General features: G+C 53.6%; 2 protein-coding genes and 1 non-coding gene across 3 annotated transcripts in view; 2 read left to right on the top strand and 1 right to left on the bottom strand.

Annotated features, from left to right (window-relative positions):
• Positions 1-20,619, top strand: part of LOC134934354 (uncharacterized) — a 56,747-nt gene that overhangs the window by 18,400 nt on the left and 17,728 nt on the right. The window lies entirely within an intron of this gene.
• On the bottom strand, positions 4,044-4,236 carry LOC134938187 (U2 spliceosomal RNA). Its single transcript, XR_010180803.1, has one exon. It is a non-coding gene; the product is annotated as a U2 spliceosomal RNA (small nuclear RNA).
• Positions 16,760-17,660, top strand: LOC134933507 (histone H1B-like). The gene has a single exon (XM_063928754.1). The coding sequence runs from the start codon at positions 16,785-16,787 to the stop codon at positions 17,658-17,660; it is 876 nt and encodes a 291-aa protein (XP_063784824.1). The 5' UTR covers positions 16,760-16,784.

Here is a 20,619-nt window from a genome sequence, read left to right as displayed (position 1 = left end):
TTGATACTCCATTAAAGGCTGAGCAAGGTTTCCATGACCAAAGATTCTGCAATCTGGGTTCCCCATCAGCTGGCTCAAGAGCAGAAGGAGACTCGGGTGCCTTGGTGCTGCAACATACTGGCCATGCTTGATGGTGGTCACTCAAAATCTGTCTTGAAGATCATCAGTGTCGATGAACACTGGATCTACAGTTTCATCCCCGAGACCAAACAGTCAGACCAGTGGACCCCAATTGGATTTGTGCTGCCACAGACATACCAACGTGAGTGCAGTGTGGTAAAACAGATAGTGGCTGCATTTTTGGCCAAAACTAGTCCTGAAGCTACCCTACCACTCATGCAGCAGTGCACTGCCACTGGGGACTGGTACAGTATGCCAAACAATGCCTGCCACAGGTGCTGTAAGCTATTTCCAGGCACCATCGAAGAAGTCAAACTTGTGGTGTAATCCATCATGACAATGCTCCTGCCCACACGTCCAGGAAAGTTTTGGATTCTGGCCCATGGACGCATGCAGCAGCTTTGTCATCCACCGTACAGTCCAGACCTGTCCCCCTGCAACTCCTGTTGCCCTATCTACATTTTGCACACCTACTCCTATCTGCCTAGGTGACAAGCAGACACACTCCTGTGTTTGTCACTTATTAGCTGGAGGCACAATTTGCGTGTGCTCCACCTCTGACACACACCCACAAGCCGGCTGACAGGCATCCTTCCTGGCTCCGTGACTTTTGTCTGCACAATTCGGTTCATTAGACAGTGTGAAATCCTTCACCGGAAAGTTCTCTAGTTCTACAAAGTTCTCAGCATTTGAATACTACGGCAAGGTAAACAAGCCACTTGCAGTTTCTGGAACTGCAATGGTGTTCTGGAATGTCTGTTCTATGATCCGGGTTCTATTTTGTGTGTGCTTGTGTGCTTTATATTTTGAAATGTCTTGCGAAGGCCTAAATATGATTTAGGTTGAGTATCCCATATCCAAATATTCAGAAATACGGAAAATTCCGAAATACGGACTTTTTGGAGTGATACTGAGATAGTGAAATCTTTGTTTTCTGATGGCTCAATGTACACACACTATGTTAATGCACAAAGTTATTAAAAATATTGTCTAAAATGACCTTCAGGCTGTGTGTATAAGGAATATATGAAACATAAATGCATTCTGTGCTTAGACTTAGGTCCCATCACCATGATATCTCATTATGGTATGCAATTATTCCAAAATACGGAAATATCCGATATCTTAAATACCTCTGGTCTCAAGCGTTTTGGATAAGGAATAATCAACCTGTATTATGGAAGTGGCTTACTTTGGTGCACCTTTGCATTCACTCATTGGGTTAATCTTTTAAAATGTAACAACTGATAAAGGGACCTGAAAGGTGTTGTGCAATGTAACATTCTGTGTCTAGTTCATGTCTGCGTATATTGCACTAAATCTATTTAAACATTTGTAAAGGCTGCAATGGGCACTCAGGGTGCTAGGCCTACCAAGGTTTAGTGCTTTACTTATAATTTCTAACTAAGTTTATTCCCTATGCACAAATTAACTGCTGAATTAATTACTTTCTTTATTTCTGGATTCGGTCTTTTCCTGACTTACTCTATTAGAAGGAGCCAGAAAAAAAAATATGCTTCACGGAGAATAATTCCTTCCTCCTGCTGCCCCTCCCCCCAACTGAAGTCAGTGAACAAGTGCAGGCCTATTAATGCTGCCAAGTAATGGTGACATCATTGTTCCATGATGTAACAATTAGCAGCTGCGTTCTCTAGGGCTGCAGCTACTGGCTGGAATCAGTTGGGAGAAAGGCAGCAGGAAGAGGGAGTTATTCTTTGTGAAGTATCTTTTTTTTTTTTTTTTTTGCTGGCTCCTAATATAGCAGATTTGCAACTCCTACATCTGGTCTACATACAGAAAAATGCCCACCAATGAGGGCCGATAGGCCACACTCCAGAAATCAAGTAGGTCATTAATGAATTCATTTCTGAATAGGTAATGAAGCGAGTGTGTTTGTAAATAAAAGTAAGCCATGAAACCCAGGTAGGCCTCACATCCTGAGTATATGTATATGTAGTACCATACACGTAGTGTGGTATCCCCCAGAACTTACAGGACTCATGCTCCCTTCAACTGACATGTACATTGCCTTATTGTACCAGGTGCTCCATGTAGGACCCTATGAGAACCTGTGTAGCCCAGACTTTTTGCCAAAAAGGACAGCTGTATACTCTGGGCTGCCATATAAACAAAGACATACCCTGCAGCTTTACCCTTCCCCCCCTTTTTCTTGGAGCCTAGCAACAGTGGATGGTGTGATGGAGGACACAGCCCACACCTCTCATCTGATTGGCCAATCCCTAGAGAGAGCCCAGAGGGAAGGTGGAGAGATGGAGAGATTGGTGTGAGGACTGTGGGGTGCTGTAAAGTTGGGACAGCAGAGAGGACAGCAGACCAAGCAGTGGGATCCTGAGTGAGTTGCAGAGGCTGAGTTCCTGTGTGTCAGTTCCAAAGTGTCCTGTCAGCACTAGTATCATTGTGCAAGTCCCAGCAGCAACAGCAAGGAACTCCTCTGGAGAGAGAGGGAGTGAGATCAGTGAGGTTTCATTAGTAACAGCTCACTGCCCATATAAGAACAGAGGAAGTAGCAGCTACAGAGAATGCCCTATCCATGCAGAGACAGTGCTGTGAATACAGCAGCCAGAGATAGCACTGAGAGGTAACTCCATCCTCAGGGAGGATTCTGTACAAGTAAACAGGGTCCCTGCTCACACACTGTCTACAAACATTGCAGCTGGCACTACTCTAGGAGTATAGAACCCTTTTGTCTGTGGCATAGCATAACTTGTTGCCAGCAATAGCACAAACTGCCTCCTCTTACATTACATGCCCTAAGTCTTAGTAGAAAGGACAGCACATACAGTGCTAGTGCCACCGATGCTTATCTGCCGGGCTTTACAGACCAGTGACATTGTACGTCAGATGAACCGTGACAGCCAGGTTACAGGGCAAAGGAGGCCTGAACAGAACTACCCAGAGTGAATGGGAAAGGCAGTGGATCAGTGTTCCCTCAGTGTGGCCACAGAGAGGACAGGCCTTTATTTACACTACAGGGACATGTCTAAGAAAGACTAAATATATATATGCATATATATCCACTTGTGGACACACTCTAAAGAGGGCTACAGACCTGTGCACAGGCGGAAGAACATAAGTTGTACTAATACTTACTTCTGAATACATGGGATACTCAGTAAGGGTAATCAGATAATTGAAACTGGTAACAAACTGTTTTTCTTATGCGTGCATATTTTGATGGTAACAGCTGGAATATTTGAGTTAAGGTTTGAATAGTATAATAAGTCGATATAACCAATTCAAGTAAACGTGCATAACTGCTGAGAAGGACGGTGATGGGATAAGCAACACCTGAATAATTAAACAGTCTATGACAGTATTGGCATAATATACGGTGTGAAGACCAACTGTTTATTATCTGTACTTGATGATTTACTGTAACGTATTACTATTGTTCAAGTTGTTTGATTTTCCCACTGCCTTTAATAAACCGAAGTTGAGTTGACTGCTCCCTGAACAACCCGCTTGTGCAGAAGTATATCCCTTACCTCTCCGAAGTATCGTGAACGAACTTCCATCTTAAGTTGGTATCCCGGTACACAGATAGTGTAAAGCGAACATAATCCCCAGGTAAAAGATCATCTACTCACCCAATAACATTGTCCTTTATTTGCCCGGGTATCACACGTAGTACCATTGTAGCGTTTAAAAATGCTTTGACTAGAAGGAGTAAAATACCCGCAGCCTGGAACTAGACACAAAATGCTACATTGCAGAGCAGCGTTCAGCCCCCTTTATCAGTTGTTACATTTTAAAAGATAATAATATTCCTGTATGCAAAGGTGAACCAAAGTAATCTGTTTGCAAATTGACAAATTTAGGTGGTACAAGACATTGTAAAATGGGCATGCAAGCACACTTAAAGATGAAAAGCAGCAATTGTCTATTTTTGGATGACAGAACAGGAAAGGTGCACTGGTCGTGGAAGTACTGCAATACTTAGTCAAAGCGTGGAGTGGACATAGCAAACTCTTTTACTATTTCCCTGATCTAAAAATCCATTTAATATATGGTCTCCAGATAGGGGGCGTATCAGATATTAAACTTTTGAGAACAGATACAGTACTACACTTGATCTTAGCCAAAAGCATCAGCGGCCTACCTGCCTGCTTACCAGTCCCTTCTGATGCCCTGTCTGGATTTTGCACACGACTCTTATCTGCCTAGGAGACAAGCAGGAGCAGTCTTGTGTTTGTCACTTGCTAGCGGGAGGCACAACTTGCATGAGCTCCACCTCTGGCACACACCTACAAGCCGGCTGACAGGCATCCTACCTGGCTCCCTGACTTTTGTCTGTGCATTGCGATCCATCAGACAGTGTGAAATACTTCAATGGAATTTACCCTAGTTCCACGAAATTCTCTGTGTTTGAATGCTGTGGCAAGAGGCTTTAAACAGGCATCTAGTAGTTTCTGGAACTGCAATAGTGTTCTGGAATGTCTGTTCTATGATCCAGGTTCTATGATGTATGTGCTTGTGTGCTTTCCATTCTGAAATGTCTTGCAAAGGGCTAAATTTGATATTGTGGAAATGGCTTACCTTGGTGCACCTTTACATTCACTCATTGGGGTAATCTTTTAAAATGTACTGTATATATTTTTTAAACTAGCAGATGCTTCCCGGCAGCAGGTATAAAAGGTAAATACCAATGCAGTCCTTACTTCATCTGTGACTTTGTCAAAGGAATGGAGCAGAGTTGTTCAATGTTTGATATATTTCTGGTTTTTATCTGGTGCATTTGGAATGCCAAAGCTGAGTCACAGTTTTGTGACCTGTGTGAAGTGACATCCAGTCCAACAGGGTCCAGAGCAGAAGTAACATACATAGTAACATAGTATCTGAGGTTGAAAAAAGACAATTGTCCATCGAGTTCAACCTATTTGTGGTCTCCTATGCATGATGATTTGACTAAAATTTCTGACTGATGCTCCTGTCAGCCGTTACATTTTATCCCTATTTATAGTAACTATAATGCATGACTATGCACCATACCCCTGGATATCCTTATCCATTAGGAATTTATCTAACCCATTCTTAAAGGTGTTGACAGATTCCGCCATTACAACTCCCTCGGGCAGGGAATTCCAAACACGTATTGTCCTTACCGTGAAAAAGCCTTTACGCCGTATTGTGGGGAATCTCCTCTCCTCTAACCTGAGCGAGTGTCCACGAGTCCTCTGTGTTGATCTAACCGAAAACAGGTCCCGCGCAAGCTCTGTGTATTGTCCCCTTATATATTTGTAGATTGCAGATGGAAATGGATTATCAGTGCGAGATACAATGCCAGTGGTAGAGAGAAGAGGTTTTAGCAGTGATGAGGTTTTAGGGCCAGACTTCTCACAGACAGCTTTCTTATAGCATGGGGGCAGAGAGGTGGTGTTAATGCAGGATGGAAAACGGGTGCAGGGATAATTATATGCAGTGCTTAAAGTGGTCTTAGAGAGGAGGTGGAATTCACCCCCCCTGCCCCCCGGCGCCCATGCAGTAAATATATTGCTCGTGCCTATGGCACGCTGCCCAAAACGGGGGTTTGTTCTCAAAAAGAAAGGGGCGTGGTCACACAATAGTAATAATTCCCACAGTAGTTGCACACCTAATACACACAATGCCCACAGTAGTAGCACCCCGTAATACACAATGCCCACAGCAGTAGCGCCCCTTATACAATGCCCACAGTAGTAGTGCTCTTTATGCAATGTCCACTGTACTGGTAGTGCCCACAGTGGTAGTGCCCCTTATATAGAGCCATAGTAGTGGTGCAGCTTATGAAATGCCCCCCCAAAGTAGTGACCCTTATGTCCCCAGGAGTACCCCCTTTTCATTGCCCTCATTAGTAGTGCCCCCATTAGCAATGACCTTAATGGTAATGCCCCTGTGTAGTATTTCCCCCAGTAGTAATGTCGCCTGTAGTAATGCCCCAGTTATTTAGCTCCCGCTAGTTTAGCCCCAGTAATTTAGCCCCCAGTGGTAATGCCTCTGCAGTTATGACTCCAGTAGTTTCCCCCTCCTTTAGTTTAGCCTCCTTGTGTAATGCCCCCAGTAGTTTAGCCCCTGTAGTTTAGTCCTCATGTAGTTTGCCCCATGTAGGTTAGCCCCCAGTGGTAATGCCCCCTATAGTTTAGCCCCTGCAGTTATAACTCAGTAGTTTAGACCCATGTAGTTATGCCCCTAAGTAGTAATGCAACCAGTAGTTTAGCCCCTGTAGTTATTCCCCCAGTAGTTTAGCCTCTAGTAGTAATGTCCCCAGTAGTTTAACCCCTGTAGTTATGCCTCCCTGTAGTAATGTCCCCAGAAGTAATGCCCCAGTAGTAATGCCCCCGGTAGTAATTTGCCCCTGTATTTTGCCACCAGTAGTTAGCTTCCTTGTAATTTGCACCCAGTAGCTTGAACCCCAATAGCTTGCCCCCAGTAATTTGCCTCTTTGTAGTTTGTCCCAAGTAGCTTGCCCCCTTATATTTAGCCCCCCGGTAGAAAGCCCCCTTGTAGTTTGCCCCATTAGCTTTCCCCCTTGAAGTTTGCCCACAGTAATTTGCCTCCTTGTATTTAGCCCCCCAGTAGTTTGGCCCCTTGTATTTAGCCCCCCCAGTAGTTTGCCCCAGTAGTCAGACCCCAGTAGTTTGCCCCCTTGTAGTTTGCCCCCAGTAGCTTGCCCCCTTGTATTTAGCCCCCCAGTAGTTTGCCCCCTTGTAGTTTGCCCCCCAGTAGCTTGCCCCCTTGTAGTTAGTTCCCAGTAGTTTTCCCCCTTGTAGTTTTCCCTCCATAGCTTGCCCCCTAGTAGCTTGAACCCCTGTAGCTTGCCGCCAGTAGATACACACACATATGTAAAAAAACCCCCACCATACTCACAAAGACCCACTCCCGCATCCGACCGCTGGTCCTTCCGGTGTCCGCTCCTGAGCACTATGAGAGAAACATTATGACGTCTCTCCCGTAGCGCGCACTGACAGAGCCGGAAGCCAGAGCTCAGTAGTGAGCTCCTGCCTCATGCTGCTGCTGTGGAGAGAAAGCCGGGTGCCCACTGGTAACACGATCTCAGCAGACACCCGGCATCTCGAGGCGGCGGCACACAGCGGGTTAGGTGAGCCGGATAAGGCAGAACTGTGTTCCATCTCTAAGTGGAACTGATGGAACGCAGTTCCGCCCCATTCCGGCTCACTTTAACCCCTGATTATATGTAAGAAAATTAGAGTAAAAATGAGGGACTTCATACAATAGTGGTTGACACACTTAAGCAGAATTTCAATACTGTTTGAACCATTATTTCATCCAAACAGACTGTAATGGCAGCATTAAAAGCTGTGACCAAACAAATAAACTTGGGCCACATCTCAAACTTATATACAGGATAACATGTCGGGAGAGAATAAATTGAAGAAACATAATAATAATTAGCCTTCCTGCGTCTACTCTCCACATGCGTCCATACACTAAATGGCTGTCATCCCTCTTATTGGTGAAAAGCTCAAGCAATCCACCAATCAGCATGCTGGCAGTCATTCACTGTCTGGCTGCATTCAAGAAGGCATTATTATGGTTATGTGTTATAATTCTGTGATAAATGGAGGCACTGTGAGGCAATTTTGCACTGCCCAGGTCTCCTTTACTTACCAATAACTAAATTGCCAGAAAGATATGTCTGAAGCATAATTTAAGACTGCTATTGGTTGGTGCAAAGAGCGGATTCTTTGAGTATACAGTCCCAATATAGAGTATAGTACAGTGAAAGAGGAGTTGTAACTCCTAGTCAAACTTTTCCAAATGGTATTTAGTCAATATGTTCAGGCAGCATGTTAACATGGTCAGAATTTTGACATTCAACAAGTCAAAATGGTAGAATAATGTATGTTATCTTGAAATACATGTAATCATTGTTTGAAATGTATAGCAAGAGGGATCCAGATGTGACCTTTCCAGCTCATTGAGCGGGTCAGCTTTTCAACTTTATTTGGGCTTCAAAATTCCTTTGCCATATCCCAGGTCCTGATACCTGGTCCCCTTACCGGATCTACAGTTTCTATGCCTAATCCCTGCGCACCGCACCACGATTCTGTCTTGACATCAAGGATGGGGTCCCCGGTTGAGAGCTTGTCTTCCAGATGTTCCCGGTTGGACAGGCTCTCATGTTGGCAGCTACCTGGAGTTGTCCAAACCCTACTTCCTGCCCTCCACTCCTCTACGCTGAGCCTCCCTCTCCTCCCAACATGGCTCCAGGTATTACTCGAGGGCACATCTAGGTTGGCCGTCACTTTTCAAGGCTTCAACTGTGGCATGGTACTTAGGATTGCTTTTTTCCTTACAGCACTACATTTTCTATGGATCATTGCTGGCCCAATCCTTCCCCCTGTGGGTCTGATTCTCTGGTCTAATGCCTCTGCTTTCTGCGCTAACCTTGTGGTCCAGGTGCTAATTTCACCTGCTTTTCTTCCATAAAATACGATGCTCCATCTCCAGCAACTTTCTCCTTTTTAACTACAGTTGCTGTGGCACAGCCCTGCATCTAAATAAGTTTGCTGCACATTTGCTACACTCCCTGGCTGACAGTTGTCTCTCATCTTGACTGCAAGCTGTTAGGCATAACTATTCATGTTTTTCTCTAGAAGGAGCCTGCTTGACCAGAAATATATTTTTGGTTATTTCACTTGCTGATGTTCAGGGTTTGTTTGTTTTTTTATCTTACACATTTTATCATCAATTTACTTATAACCCTACTGCCCCCATCAAAACCATTCCTCCCATCTTCTCTCATCCCTCCCTCTCCCTTTTGTTTCCATCTAAGCCTGTTCTTCTCCTTGTTCCTCCTATTTTGTGTCACCAATACTACACTTCAAAGACTGTTTCTTGCCCAGAGAGTGGAGTGGGAGCTCCAAGAGTGAACCACTTCTAGGGGGGAATTCAAATGTTTCAAAAGTCAGTTGGGTGTCTGTGTTTTTCCTATCTAATAGACAGGAGAAAACAGACACCCAACTGACTTTTCAAACAATTGAATACCCCACCAAGACTAACAATAGCAGCATTATTTAATACATGTCTGGCACCCTGGTCCTGCATCTGTGGTAGGATCCTCCTAACATTGGCCCTCATTCCGAGTTGATCGCTCGCTAGCTACTTTTAGCAGCCGTGCAAACGCATAGTCGCCGCCCATGGGGGAGTGTATTTTCGCTTTGCAGGAGTGCGAACGCCTGTACAGCCGCGTGGCAGCAGAGAGGCGGGGCGACAGGGAGGGGATGCAGAGAGGCGGGACGGCAGGGAGGGGATGCAGAGAGGCAGAGCGGCATGGAGGGGGCGCAGAGAGGGGACACAGACGCAGGGTGCCAGGAAGGGGATTGCAGAGATGTGGGTTGCCAGGAAGGGGACGCAGAGACACGGGGCGGCAAGGAGGGGACACAGAGAGGCGGAGCGGCAGGGGGAGGACGCAGAGACGCAGGAAGGGGACGCAGAGACGCGGGGTGCCAGGAAGGGGATGCTGAGACGCGGGGCGGCAGGGAGGGGGTGCAGAGATGTGGGGCGCCAGGGAGGGGTCGCAGAGACGCGGGGCGCCAGGGAGGGGAGGCAGAGACGCGGGGCGCCAGGGAGGGGAGGTAGAGACGGGACGCGGGGCGGCAGGGAGGGGAGGCAGAGACGCGGGACGCCGGGGAGGGGATGCAGAGAAGCGGGGCGGCAGGGAGGGACGCAGAGGCGTGGGGAGGGGACGCAGAGATGTGGGGCGCCGGGGAGGGGACGCAGAGACGCGGGCGGCAGGGAGGGGAGGAAGAGACGCGGGGCGGCAGGGAGGGGACGCAGAGGCAGGGAGGAGATACTGAGACGCGGGGCGGCAGGGGGGCGCAGAGACGAGGGGAGGGGACGCAGAGATGCAGGGCGCTGGGGAGGGGAAGCAGAGACGTGGGGCGCCAGGGAGGGGACGCAGAGACGCGGGGCGGCAGGGAGGGGACGCAGAGGCGTGGGGAGGGGACGCAGAGTAGTGGGGAACCGGGGAGGGGACGCAGAGATGCGGGCGGCAGGGAGGGGAGGAAGAGACGCAGGACGGCAGGTAGGGGACGCAGAGGCAGGGAGGAGATACTGAGACGCGGGGCGGTAGGGAGGGGGCGCAGAGACGCTGGGCGGTAGGGAGGGACGCAGATGAGTGGGGAGGGGACGCAGAGTCGCGGGGCGGCAGGGAGGGGACGCAGAGTCGCGGGGCGGCAGGGAGGGGACGCAGAGATGCGGGGCGCCGGGGAAGGGAATTCAGAGACGCGGGCGGCAGGGAGGGGAGGAATAGACGCGGGGCGGCAGGGAGGGGACACAGAGGCAGGAAGGAGATACAGAGACACGGGGTGTTAGGAAGGGGGCACAGAGACGCGGGGCGGCAGGGGGGCGCAGAGACGCGGGGCGGCAGGGAGGGACGCAGAGGCGTGGGGAGGGGACGCAGAGTCGCGGGGCGGCAGGGAGGGGACGCAGAGATGCGGGCGGCACGGAGGGGACGCAGAGACGCGCGGCACCAGGGAGGGGACGCAGAGACGTGGGGCGCCAGGGAGGGGACGCAGAGACGAGGGGACCAGGGAGGGGTCGCAGAAACGCGGGGCACCAGGGAGGGGACGCAGAGAAGTGAGGCACCAGGGAGGGGACGCAGAGACGCGGGGCGCCAGGGAGGGGACGCAGAGATGCGGGGCGCCAGGGAGGGGACGCAGAGAGGCGGGGCGGCAGAGGGGGGACGCAACGAGGCGGGGCAGCAGGGGGGGACGTAGAGACGCGGGGGCGCAGAGACGCGGTGCTGCCTGTGCACTCTCTCTCACCTGTGAAGTTGGTGCAGCGGCCACAGTACCAGGCGTGCTGTCCCACGTCTCTGGCTTGTGGAGAAGGCAGACCAGGCCTGTGGTGTGCAGTCCGGGTCTCTGGGGATGGTGGGAGGCAGCGTTGTGTTCGGTGTGCGGAGGAAACGGCGGATATCTGTACGCGCCAGGGAGGGGATGCAGAGAGGCGGGGCGGCAGGAAGGTGACGTAGAGAGGTGGGGCGGCAGGGAGGTGACGCGGGGATGGGACACAGAGGCAGGTCGGGGATACAGAGATGTGGGGCGGTAGAGAGGGGGCGCAGAGGCGCGGGGCAGCAGTGAGGGGACGCAGAGACGCGGGAGGGAGGGGACGCAGAGGCATGGGGACGGAGGGGACGCAGAGGCGCTGAGAGGGAGAGGACGCAGAGGTACGGGGAGGAAGGGGATGCAGAGGTGCGGGGAGGGACGGAGGGGACGCATAGGTGCGGGGAGGGAGGGGACGCAGAAGTGCGGGGTGGGAGGGGATGCAGAGACGCGGGGTGCCAGGAAGGGGATGCAGAGGTGCGGGGAGGGAGGGAGGGGACGCAGAGGCGCGGGGAGGGAGGGGACGCAGAGACGCGGGGATAGAGAGGACACAGAGGTGCGGGGCGGCAGGGAAGGGACGCAGAGGCGCGGGGCGGCAGGGAGGGGACGCAGAGAGGCGGGGCGGCAGGGAGGGGATGCAGAGAGGCGGGGCGGCAGGGAGGGGATGCAGAGAGGCGGGACGGCAGGGAGGGGATGCAGAGAGGCGGAGCGGCATGGAGTGAGCGCAGAGAGGGGACACAGACGCGGGGTGCCAGGAAGGGGATGCAGAGATGTGGGTTGCCAGGAAGGGGACGCAGAGACACGGGGCGGCAAGGAGGGGACACAGAGTGGCGGAGCGGCAGGGGGGGGACGCAGAGACGCAGGAAGGGGACGCAGAGACGTGGGGTACCAGGAAGGGGATGCTGAGACGCGGGGCGGCAGGGAGGGGGTGCAGAGAAGTGGGGCGGCAGGGAGGGAGTGCAGAGATGCGGGACGCGAGGGAGGGGTCGCAGAGACGCGGGGCGCCAGGGAGGGGACGCAGAGACACGGGGCACCAGGGAGGGGAGGTAGAGACGGGACGCGGGGCGGCAGGGAGGGGAGGCAGAGACGCGGGACGCCGGGGAGGGGATGCAGAGACGCGGGGCGGCAGGGAGGGACACAGAGGCGTGGGGAGGGGACGCAGAGATGTGGGGCACCGGGAAGGGGACGCAGAGACGCGGGCGGCAGGGAGGGGAGGAAGAGACGCAGGGCGGCAGGTAGGGGACGCAGAGGCAGGGAGGAGATACTGAGATGCGGGTCGGTAGGGAGGGGGCGCAGAGACGCGGAGCGGTAGGGAGGGGGCGCAGAGACACGGGCGGCAGGGGGGCGCAGAGACGCAGGGAGGGGACGCAGAGTCGCGGGGCGGCAGGGAGGGGACGCAGAGATGCGGGGCGCTGGGGAGGGGACGCAGAGACGTGGGGCGACAGGGAGGGGACGCAGAGACGCAGGGCGGCAGGGAGGGGACGCAGAGAGCGGGCGGCAGGGAGGGGAAGAAGAGACGCGGGGCGGCAGGGAGGGGACGCAGAGGCAGGGAGGAGATACAGAGACGCGGGGCGTTAGGGAGGGGGCACAGAGATGCGGGGCGGCAGGGGTGCGCAGAGGCGCGGGGCGGCAGGGGGGGAAGCAGAGGCGTGGGGAGGGGAAGCAGAGTCGCGTGGCGGCAGGGAGGGGACGCAGAGATGCAGGGGCGGCACGGAGGGGACCAGGGAGGGGACGCAGAGTTGTAGGGCGCAAGGGAGAGGACGCAGAGACGTGGGGCACCAGGGAGGGGTCACAGAGACGCGGGGCGCCAGGGAGGGGACGCAGAGAAGCGGGGCGCCAGGGAGGGGACGCAGAGACGCGGGGCGCCAGGGAGGGGAAGCAGAGACGCGGAGCGCCAGGGAGGGGACGCAGAGAGGCGGGGCGCCGGGGAGGGGACGCAGAGAGGCGGGCGGCAGATGGGGACGCAGCGAGGCGGGGTGGCAGGGGGGGACGCAGAGACGCGGGGCGGCGGGGGCGCAGAGACGCGGTGCTGCCTGTGCACTCTCTCTCACCTGTGAAGTTGGTGCAGCGGCCACAGTACCAGGCGTGCTGTCCCCCGTCTCTGGCTTGTGGAGAAGCAGACCAGGACTGTGGTGTGCAGTCCGGGTCTCTGGGGATGGTGGGAGGCAGCGTTGTGTTCGGTGTGCGGAGGAGGCAGCGGATGTCTGTACGCGCCAGGGAGGGGATGCAGAGAGGCGGGGCGGCAGGGAGGTGACGTAGAGACGTGGGGCGGTAGGGAGGTGACGCGGGGAGGGGACACAGAGGCAGGTCGGGGATACAGAGACGCGGGGCGGTAGAGAGGGGGCGCAGAGGCGCGGGGCAGCAGTGAGGGGACACAGAGACGCGGGAGGGAGGGGACACAGAGGCATGGGGACTGTGGGGACGCAGATGCGCGTGGAGGGAGAGGACGCAGAGGTGCGGGGAGGGAGGGGACGCAGAGGTGCGGGGAGGGAGGGGACGCAGATGTGCGGGGAGGGACGGAGGGGACGCATAGGTGCGGGGAGGGAGGGGACGCAGAAGTGCGGGGAGGGAGGGGACGCAGAGACGCGGGGTGCCAGGAAGGGGATGCAGAGGTGCGGGGGAGGGAGGGAGGGGACGCAGAGGCGCGGGGAGGGAGGGGACGCAGAGACGCGGGGATAGAGGGGACGCTGAGGTGCGGGGCGGCAGGGAAGGAACACAGAGAGGCGGGGCGGCAGGGAGGGGATGCAGAGAGGCGGGATGGCAGGGAGGGGACGCAGAGAGGCGGAGCGGCATGGAGGGGACGCAGAGAGGGGACACGGATGCGGGGTGCCAGGAAGGGGATGCAGAGATGCGGGTTGCCAGGAAGGGGACGCAGAGACACGGGGCAGCAAGGAGGGGACGCAGAGAGACGGAGCGGCAGGGAGGGGACGCAGAGACGCAGAAAGGGGATGCAGAGACGCGGGGTGCCAAGAAGGGGACGCAGAGATGCGGGGTGCCGGGGAGGGGATGCAGAGACGCGGGGCGCCGGGGAGGGGACGCAGAGACGCGGGGCGCCGGGGAGGGGACACAGAGAAGCGGGGCGCCGGAAAAGGGACGCAGAGACGCGGGGCGGCGGGGAAGGGAGGTAGAGACGCGGGGCGCCGGGGAGGGGACGCAGAGACGCGGGGCAGCAGGGAGGGGACGGGGACGCAGAGGCAGGGAGGAGATACAGACACGCGGGGCGGTAGGGAGGGTGCGCAGAGACGCGGGGCGGCAGGGAGGGGCATGGGGAGGGGACGCAGAGATGTGGGCGGTAGGTAGGGGATGCAGAGATGTGGGCGGCACGGAGGGGACGCAGAGATGCGGGGCGCCAGGGAGGGAACGCAGAGAGGTGTGGCGCCAGGGAGGGGTCACAGAGACGCGGGGCGCCAGGGAGGGGACGCGGGGCGCCAGGGAGAGGACGCAGAGACGCGGGGCGCCAGGGAGGGGACGCAGAGATGCGGTGCGCCAGGGAGGGGACGCAGAGAGGCGGGCGGCAGAGGGGGGATGTAGCGAGGCGGGGCAGCAGGGGGGGGGGGGGCGCAGAGACGCGGGGCGGCGGGGGGCGCAGAGACGCGGTTCTGCCTGTGCACTCTTTCTCACCTGTGAAGTTGGTGCAGCGGCCACATTACCAGGCGTGCTGTCCCCCGTCTCTGCTTGTGGAGTAGGCAGCCCAGGCCTGTGGTGTGCAGTCCGGGTCTCTGGGATGGTGGGAGACAGCGTTGTGTTGGGTGTGTGGAGGAGGCGGCAGATGTCTGTACGCAGCGCAGGGAGGGGAGGCAGAGACGCGGGGCGGCAGGGAGGGGAGGCAGAGACAGGACACGGGGCGGCAGGGAGGGGGAGGCAGAGACGCAGGGAGGTGACACAGAGGCAGGGCTCCAGGGAGGGGACACAGAGATGCGGGGCGCCGGGGAGGGGACGCAGAGATGCGGGGTCGGTTGTGGTGAAATCTATTAACGATAGTCCTGAATATTCCCTTTGCAATAACTGCATGCTGCAAATGAGGCCCCTTCCGCTTATAGGAGTGGGAAGCTGATCCGTGTAAAGTATATAATAATGAGAGAAACCATATTCTCTCTGTGTGTGACGTAACAAAGCAGGATCAGGATGAAAACAGCTGCATGAAATAAAAGTATTTGGTCATTGAAAAAAAAAAATGAGACTATCCTCTTAGTATCCCTGCTGAAGAAAACAGTTTTACAAGGGAATCTACCTACTCTCCCATATTATGATAAGAATTTCTACCCTTCTGATGTTATCCCTTGTGTACTGTAATCTGCAATGCTAAGGATTTTATGTCTACAGTGCTGCAGAATACTTGCAGAAACAATCTTCTTCTTCTTCTTCTTCTTCTTCTTCTTCTTCTTCTTCTTCTTCTTCTTCTTCTTCTTCTTCTTCTTCTTCTTCTCTCTTCTTCTTCTTCTTCTTCTTCTTCTTCTTCTTCTTCTTCTTCTTCTTCTTCTCTTCTTCTTCTTCTCTTCTTCTTCTTCTTCTTCTTCTTCTTCTTTTCTTCTTCTTCTTCTTCTTCTTCTTCTTCTTCTTCTTCTTCTTCTTCTTCTTCTTCTTCTTCTTCTTCTTCTTCTTCTTCTTCTTCTTCTTCTTCTTCTTCTTCTTCTTCTTCTTCTTCTTCTTCTTCTTCTTCTTCTTCTTCTTCTTCTTCTTCTTCTTCTTCTTCTTCTTCTTCTTCTTCTTCTTCTTCTTCTTCTTCTTCTTCTTCTTCTTCTTCTTCTTCTTCTTCTTCTTCTTCTTCTCTTCTTCTTCTTCTTCTTCTTCTTCTTCTTCTTCTTCCTTTCTTCCCTTCCTCTCACCTATACCTTCCTCTCTATTATTCCTGTATCCCCCCTAATGTTCCTAAATATTCCTACAGTTTCCCTCTATTTTTAGGAATATTCATACTGATTCTATGTAAGAGGAATAGAAGTATTCCTCTTATAGAGCTCCGATGTCCTCTTTTAAAAATGACAAAGTCTCATACATTGTCATTTTTAAAAGAGGGATGGTAATGGGAACAGATCACCATTGCCCTCACTCTGACACACCTCTCTTGCATAAATATACATTCATTTCTGTATGGGTCATTTTTATAAACATTTTGGGAAAAACCCACCAACATTCTACACGACGGGGAGAATCTCACACAAGCAGGGTTAACCTGTGGCTGACTATGCTGGGTATCTCTCTTTTGTCACAGTAACTAGAGTTCCTAAACAAGAGTGCCAATACGCTGTGGGGCAACCTGCCTGTGCTAGCCACCCGGGTGTACCGGAGCCCACACATCACCTTTATATCTTTGAAACTGCTGCCTCCCCTGCACAGACTGAGCCCCAGATCACCTTCGTTACATGTAGTGCCAGGGAAAGAGAAAAATGCCCCGATCAGACGTTTTAGCCTCGCAGAAAAGTACAGATGTGTTACATGCTGGGCAGATCCAGCCTGGTGTTGGTGAGCTGACAGGGGCTATTCCTGGGTCTCTTTGCAGCGCCTTGGCTAGCAATGGCCATATAGGCTAAGGGGAGACCTTGGAGTACTGGTGTGGTGCAGAGAGGCGGCACTCTGCTTTTCTCATGCCCTATAAAAGAGTATTTTTCTGCGCTAGGGAAACACAAGGTGAGGGCAGATTTCCCCTTACACACAGACAGGGAAGGGTTTACAAGGGCTGCTTATTCCGCCAATGGGAGCACAGAACGCACCAGGCTCAGCAGCCAATTACAGCACAACGAGCGTCGTATATAAAAGACGTCAGAGAGCGGCTTGTGTACCAGTATTACTATTTGTTGAATACAGTGACGTTGAGATAACATGGCAGAAACTGCACCAGCCGTCGCCGCTGTCCCGCCATCAGAGGGCGCAGCCAAAAAGAAGAGGCAGCCGAAGAAAGCTGCAGGGGGAGCCAAGAAAAGCGGCAAGTCTTCCGGACCCAGCGTCTCCGAGCTGATCCTAAAGGCAGTGGCCGCTTCCAAGGAGCGCAGTGGGGTTTCTCTGAAGAAGGCTCTGGCTGCCGGAGGCTACGATGTGGAGAGGAACAACAGTCGCATCAAAGTGGGGGTGAAAGGATTAGTGACCAAAGGAACGCTCACCCAGGTGAAAGGCACCGGCGCTTCCGGATCCTTCAAGCTCAATAAGAAGCAGCTGGAGAGCAAGAAGGCCGCCCAGAAGTCTCTGAAACCCAAGAAACCAGCGGCAAAGAAAGTGGCCAAGTCCCCGAAGAAGCCCAAGAAAGCTCCGAGTGCAGCCAAGAGCCCCAATAAGGTGAAGAAACCCGCAAAAGCGGCTGCTGCCAAAAGCCCGAAGAAGCCTAAAGCTGTGAGGCCCAAGAAGGCGGCCAAGAGTCCGGCCAAGAAGGCGGCGAAGCCCAAAGCCGCCAAGAGTCCGGCCAAGAAGGCAGCGAAGCCAAAAGCGGCAAGAAGGCCGCTAAGCCCAAGAAAGCTGCGGCCAAGAAGTGATGGAATAGAAGCCGCAGCCTCGCTTCCTTGTTATCCCCCCAAAGGCTCTTTTCAGAGCCACCCATCCTGTCCAGGCAGAGCTGTAGGCGCGCACGGTGTGAACTGTTGGCTTCCAAATCAGTCAGTAGCTGAATGGTTCCGTCCTGTGTACTCGGACCTAGGCGAGCGCCGGGAAAGCCCGGCGCCTTCTGCACACACTTCCCGGTGGTTGTACAGACGGCAGCGTAGCTGAAAATCTATTGTAGTCGTAAAGAAACTGCTTTTAAGAACATACTGTACGTAATCCGGTGATTTATTCGGCGGTGCCAGCAAACGGAGCAGGAGAACGATTCTGTTACCCAAGATACGTCAGTCCCGAAGTATATGTGTGTGTTTTCAATGCAGTGGTACCGCTGCTGTGAGATAGAAGTAGGTTACAATGTGCTATTTAATTGTAAGTATAAAATAACAGGACTATTTGGCACGGATAAATGATTGCACAGACATATTTAGCCGGGAAGTGAGTGGAGTCGCCGTTTCCCCTGCAGTTATATAATAATACCCATTAATGTAATCCTATATTACCGCGTGTTATGTTTGAGAAGTGTCGTTCAGTAAATACGTTTCCCTATGCTTTCACAATGTATCTCCTACAACTAGCCATGACATAGCAGTACCCTCAGTACAACTCGGCAATGGATTCTCATAAGCGACTGCAAATGATTGTGTGCCATTGGATTTTCTGCTTGCATCAACACAAATAAAGTCAGAGGAAACGAATAATAAAATAAAAAAAAAATGGTTTACTTTAATGTACACTATCAAAGGGTTCTCAGGACAACGATATGGGGCATAATATACAATGCTGTTAGCGCAGCTCCCTTATAGAAGTGATGGGCGGCCCTGAAAAGGGCCTTTGTGTGTGAGTGAAGGAATTAGATGCGCCTCAATCTTTAGCCTCCGAATCCGTACAGGGTGCGTCCCTGGCGCTTGAGAGCATAGACCACATCCATGGCGGTGACAGTCTTCCTCTTAGCGTGCTCGGTGTAAGTGACGGCGTCCCGGATCACGTTCTCCAGAAACACCTTCAGCACCCCGCGGGTCTCCTCGTAGATGAGGCCGGAGATGCGCTTCACGCCTCCTCTCCGGGCCAGGCGGCGGATGGCAGGCTTGGTGATGCCCTGGATGTTATCCCGCAGCACCTTCCTGTGGCGCTTGGCACCTCCTTTCCCGAGCCCCTTACCTCCTTTACCTCTGCCTGACATGTTCCTTCCTGATCACTACTGTAACTATGACACAAAGAGAAATCTCTGACTGTATGCCACTACCAGGCTACAACCTGTAGTAGTATAGAAACTACGTTTGTTGATGTCACTTATATACATGCAGGCTGTGCTGTGATTGGCTGCAGAGAGTGATGCGTCATGCGCTACTATTGGCGGAATGGTAAGCCCTATAATCTCTTCCCTGTCTCAGTGTACGGGGGATCTGCTCTCACCTTGTGTTTCCCTAGCGCAGAAAAACAGTATTTTATAGGGCATGAGGAGAGCGGAGAGCCGGCTCTCTGCACCACACTCGTACTTCTAGGTCTGCCCTAACTCTTTAGTATCATTTCTATCCTAGGGGTTGAGTAGGAGGCCAGGCATAGCCACTGGGAACTCACCCGCACTATGCTGGATCTGCCCGGCATGTAGCACATCTCTCCTTTACTGTGAGGCTAATATGTCCCACCGGGGCTTTTTTATCTCGTCCTGGCCCTGGAGATAATGGAGGTGTTCTGCAGCACACTGTGCAGAGCTGGAGGCGTTGTGAAACATAAAAGTGATGTGTGAGCTCATGTACACTCAGGAGGAAAGCACAGGCAGGTTGCCTCACAAAGTATTGTCTAGAAGCTCTTGTTAGTGTGAGAGGGTGGTGATGGCCTGCGAGTGCGTGCGTGTGGTGGTGCCTGCTGCCGTGCAGGTGTAGACGCGGTACTCACCAGGCGTCGATCTCTCTCACCTTCAGGTACCGGAACCTTCAACGGACCTGGAATTCTTCAGTCGGATCCGGACACGGCAATTCCCTCTTGGAGCTGACCGTCGACCGAGCTGAGGAGAGAATGGTTTACATCAAAGGGGGTATCGACCCTTCTTCCGCTGGAACAGGGGATACCCCAGGGGTGGCCGCGACCTTCACCGGTTGGGCGAATGGTCATCACCGGCACAAAGCCTCAGCCACCCAGATTTCACACACTCGCGCTTTCGCACGTAGTGTGATGAAAAGGGATTCTCACGTCCGTGAGCAATCCTAACTCCGGCGCTCGGGGACAAACAAGGGACAGACGTACACGGATGCGTCTTGCACTCCGATCTTCTCCACTTACAGGTCCCTGTAAGGAGGCAAAGAGAAACAGCCGTGCAGGGCCTAACTCTGACCTAGTGTCACACCCTATACTAACTACAACAGCAGAGCCCTCAAACTAGCTCTGTGGGTGTGGTGCAACATAACTAGCACAAACCTCATAACAGCAATTTGCCCTGCACGGTAACAACATATATCACACTATCGGAGTTACAACATAAAACGGTGCTGTCCCTTTGTCTACCCGACTCAGAACACCCAGTAGTGGGGACCGCACAGCTCACCCACCTACCGTACTCTCAGGGTGGCCTGAGCCTAACGCCCAGTGTCACCTTTACTCACCTCGGGGAAAACACTGCTTCGATGGGCCTAGCGCCCCCTAACTGTCCACAGGCCGGAGGCCTGACTTTGCCCACGGGCCTAGCGCCCGCCTACCTTGCTGCCCGTTGGGTGACCTGGGCCTTGTGCCCAAGGTCACCTTATCGTACCTATTTGGCCAAAATCCACTAGGGCCTAAAGCCCTCTAATGCTCCCACAGGCCTAGTGCCTGACCGTGCCCCTCGGGCCTAATGCCCGCCTAACTGCGCCCACAGGCCGGTGGCCTGACTATACTTATGGGCCTAGTGCCCAACCTGCGCCCAGGCCTAGTGCCTGCCTATGTGCCCCCACGGGCCGAGAGGCCCGACCAAATGCCCACGGGCCGGGAGGGCCCGACTACATGCCCACAGGCCGGGAGGGCCTGACTGTGCCCACGGGCCTATTGCCCGAACACCCGGTGGTCTAGGGAGGGGCGGGTACAGGGGCGCCTGATAAGGGCCTACCTGACCCGCTGGGAGAGGCACCAGGGGGGAGCTTCGGCAGCCCTTTGC

Source organism: Pseudophryne corroboree, chromosome 6 (assembly GCF_028390025.1).
Source record: "Pseudophryne corroboree isolate aPseCor3 chromosome 6, aPseCor3.hap2, whole genome shotgun sequence".
Classification (NCBI taxonomy): domain Eukaryota; kingdom Metazoa; phylum Chordata; class Amphibia; order Anura; family Myobatrachidae; genus Pseudophryne; species Pseudophryne corroboree.
The sequence above is the reverse complement of the archived record's forward strand: the minus strand, read 5'-3'. Positions and strand labels throughout refer to the sequence as shown.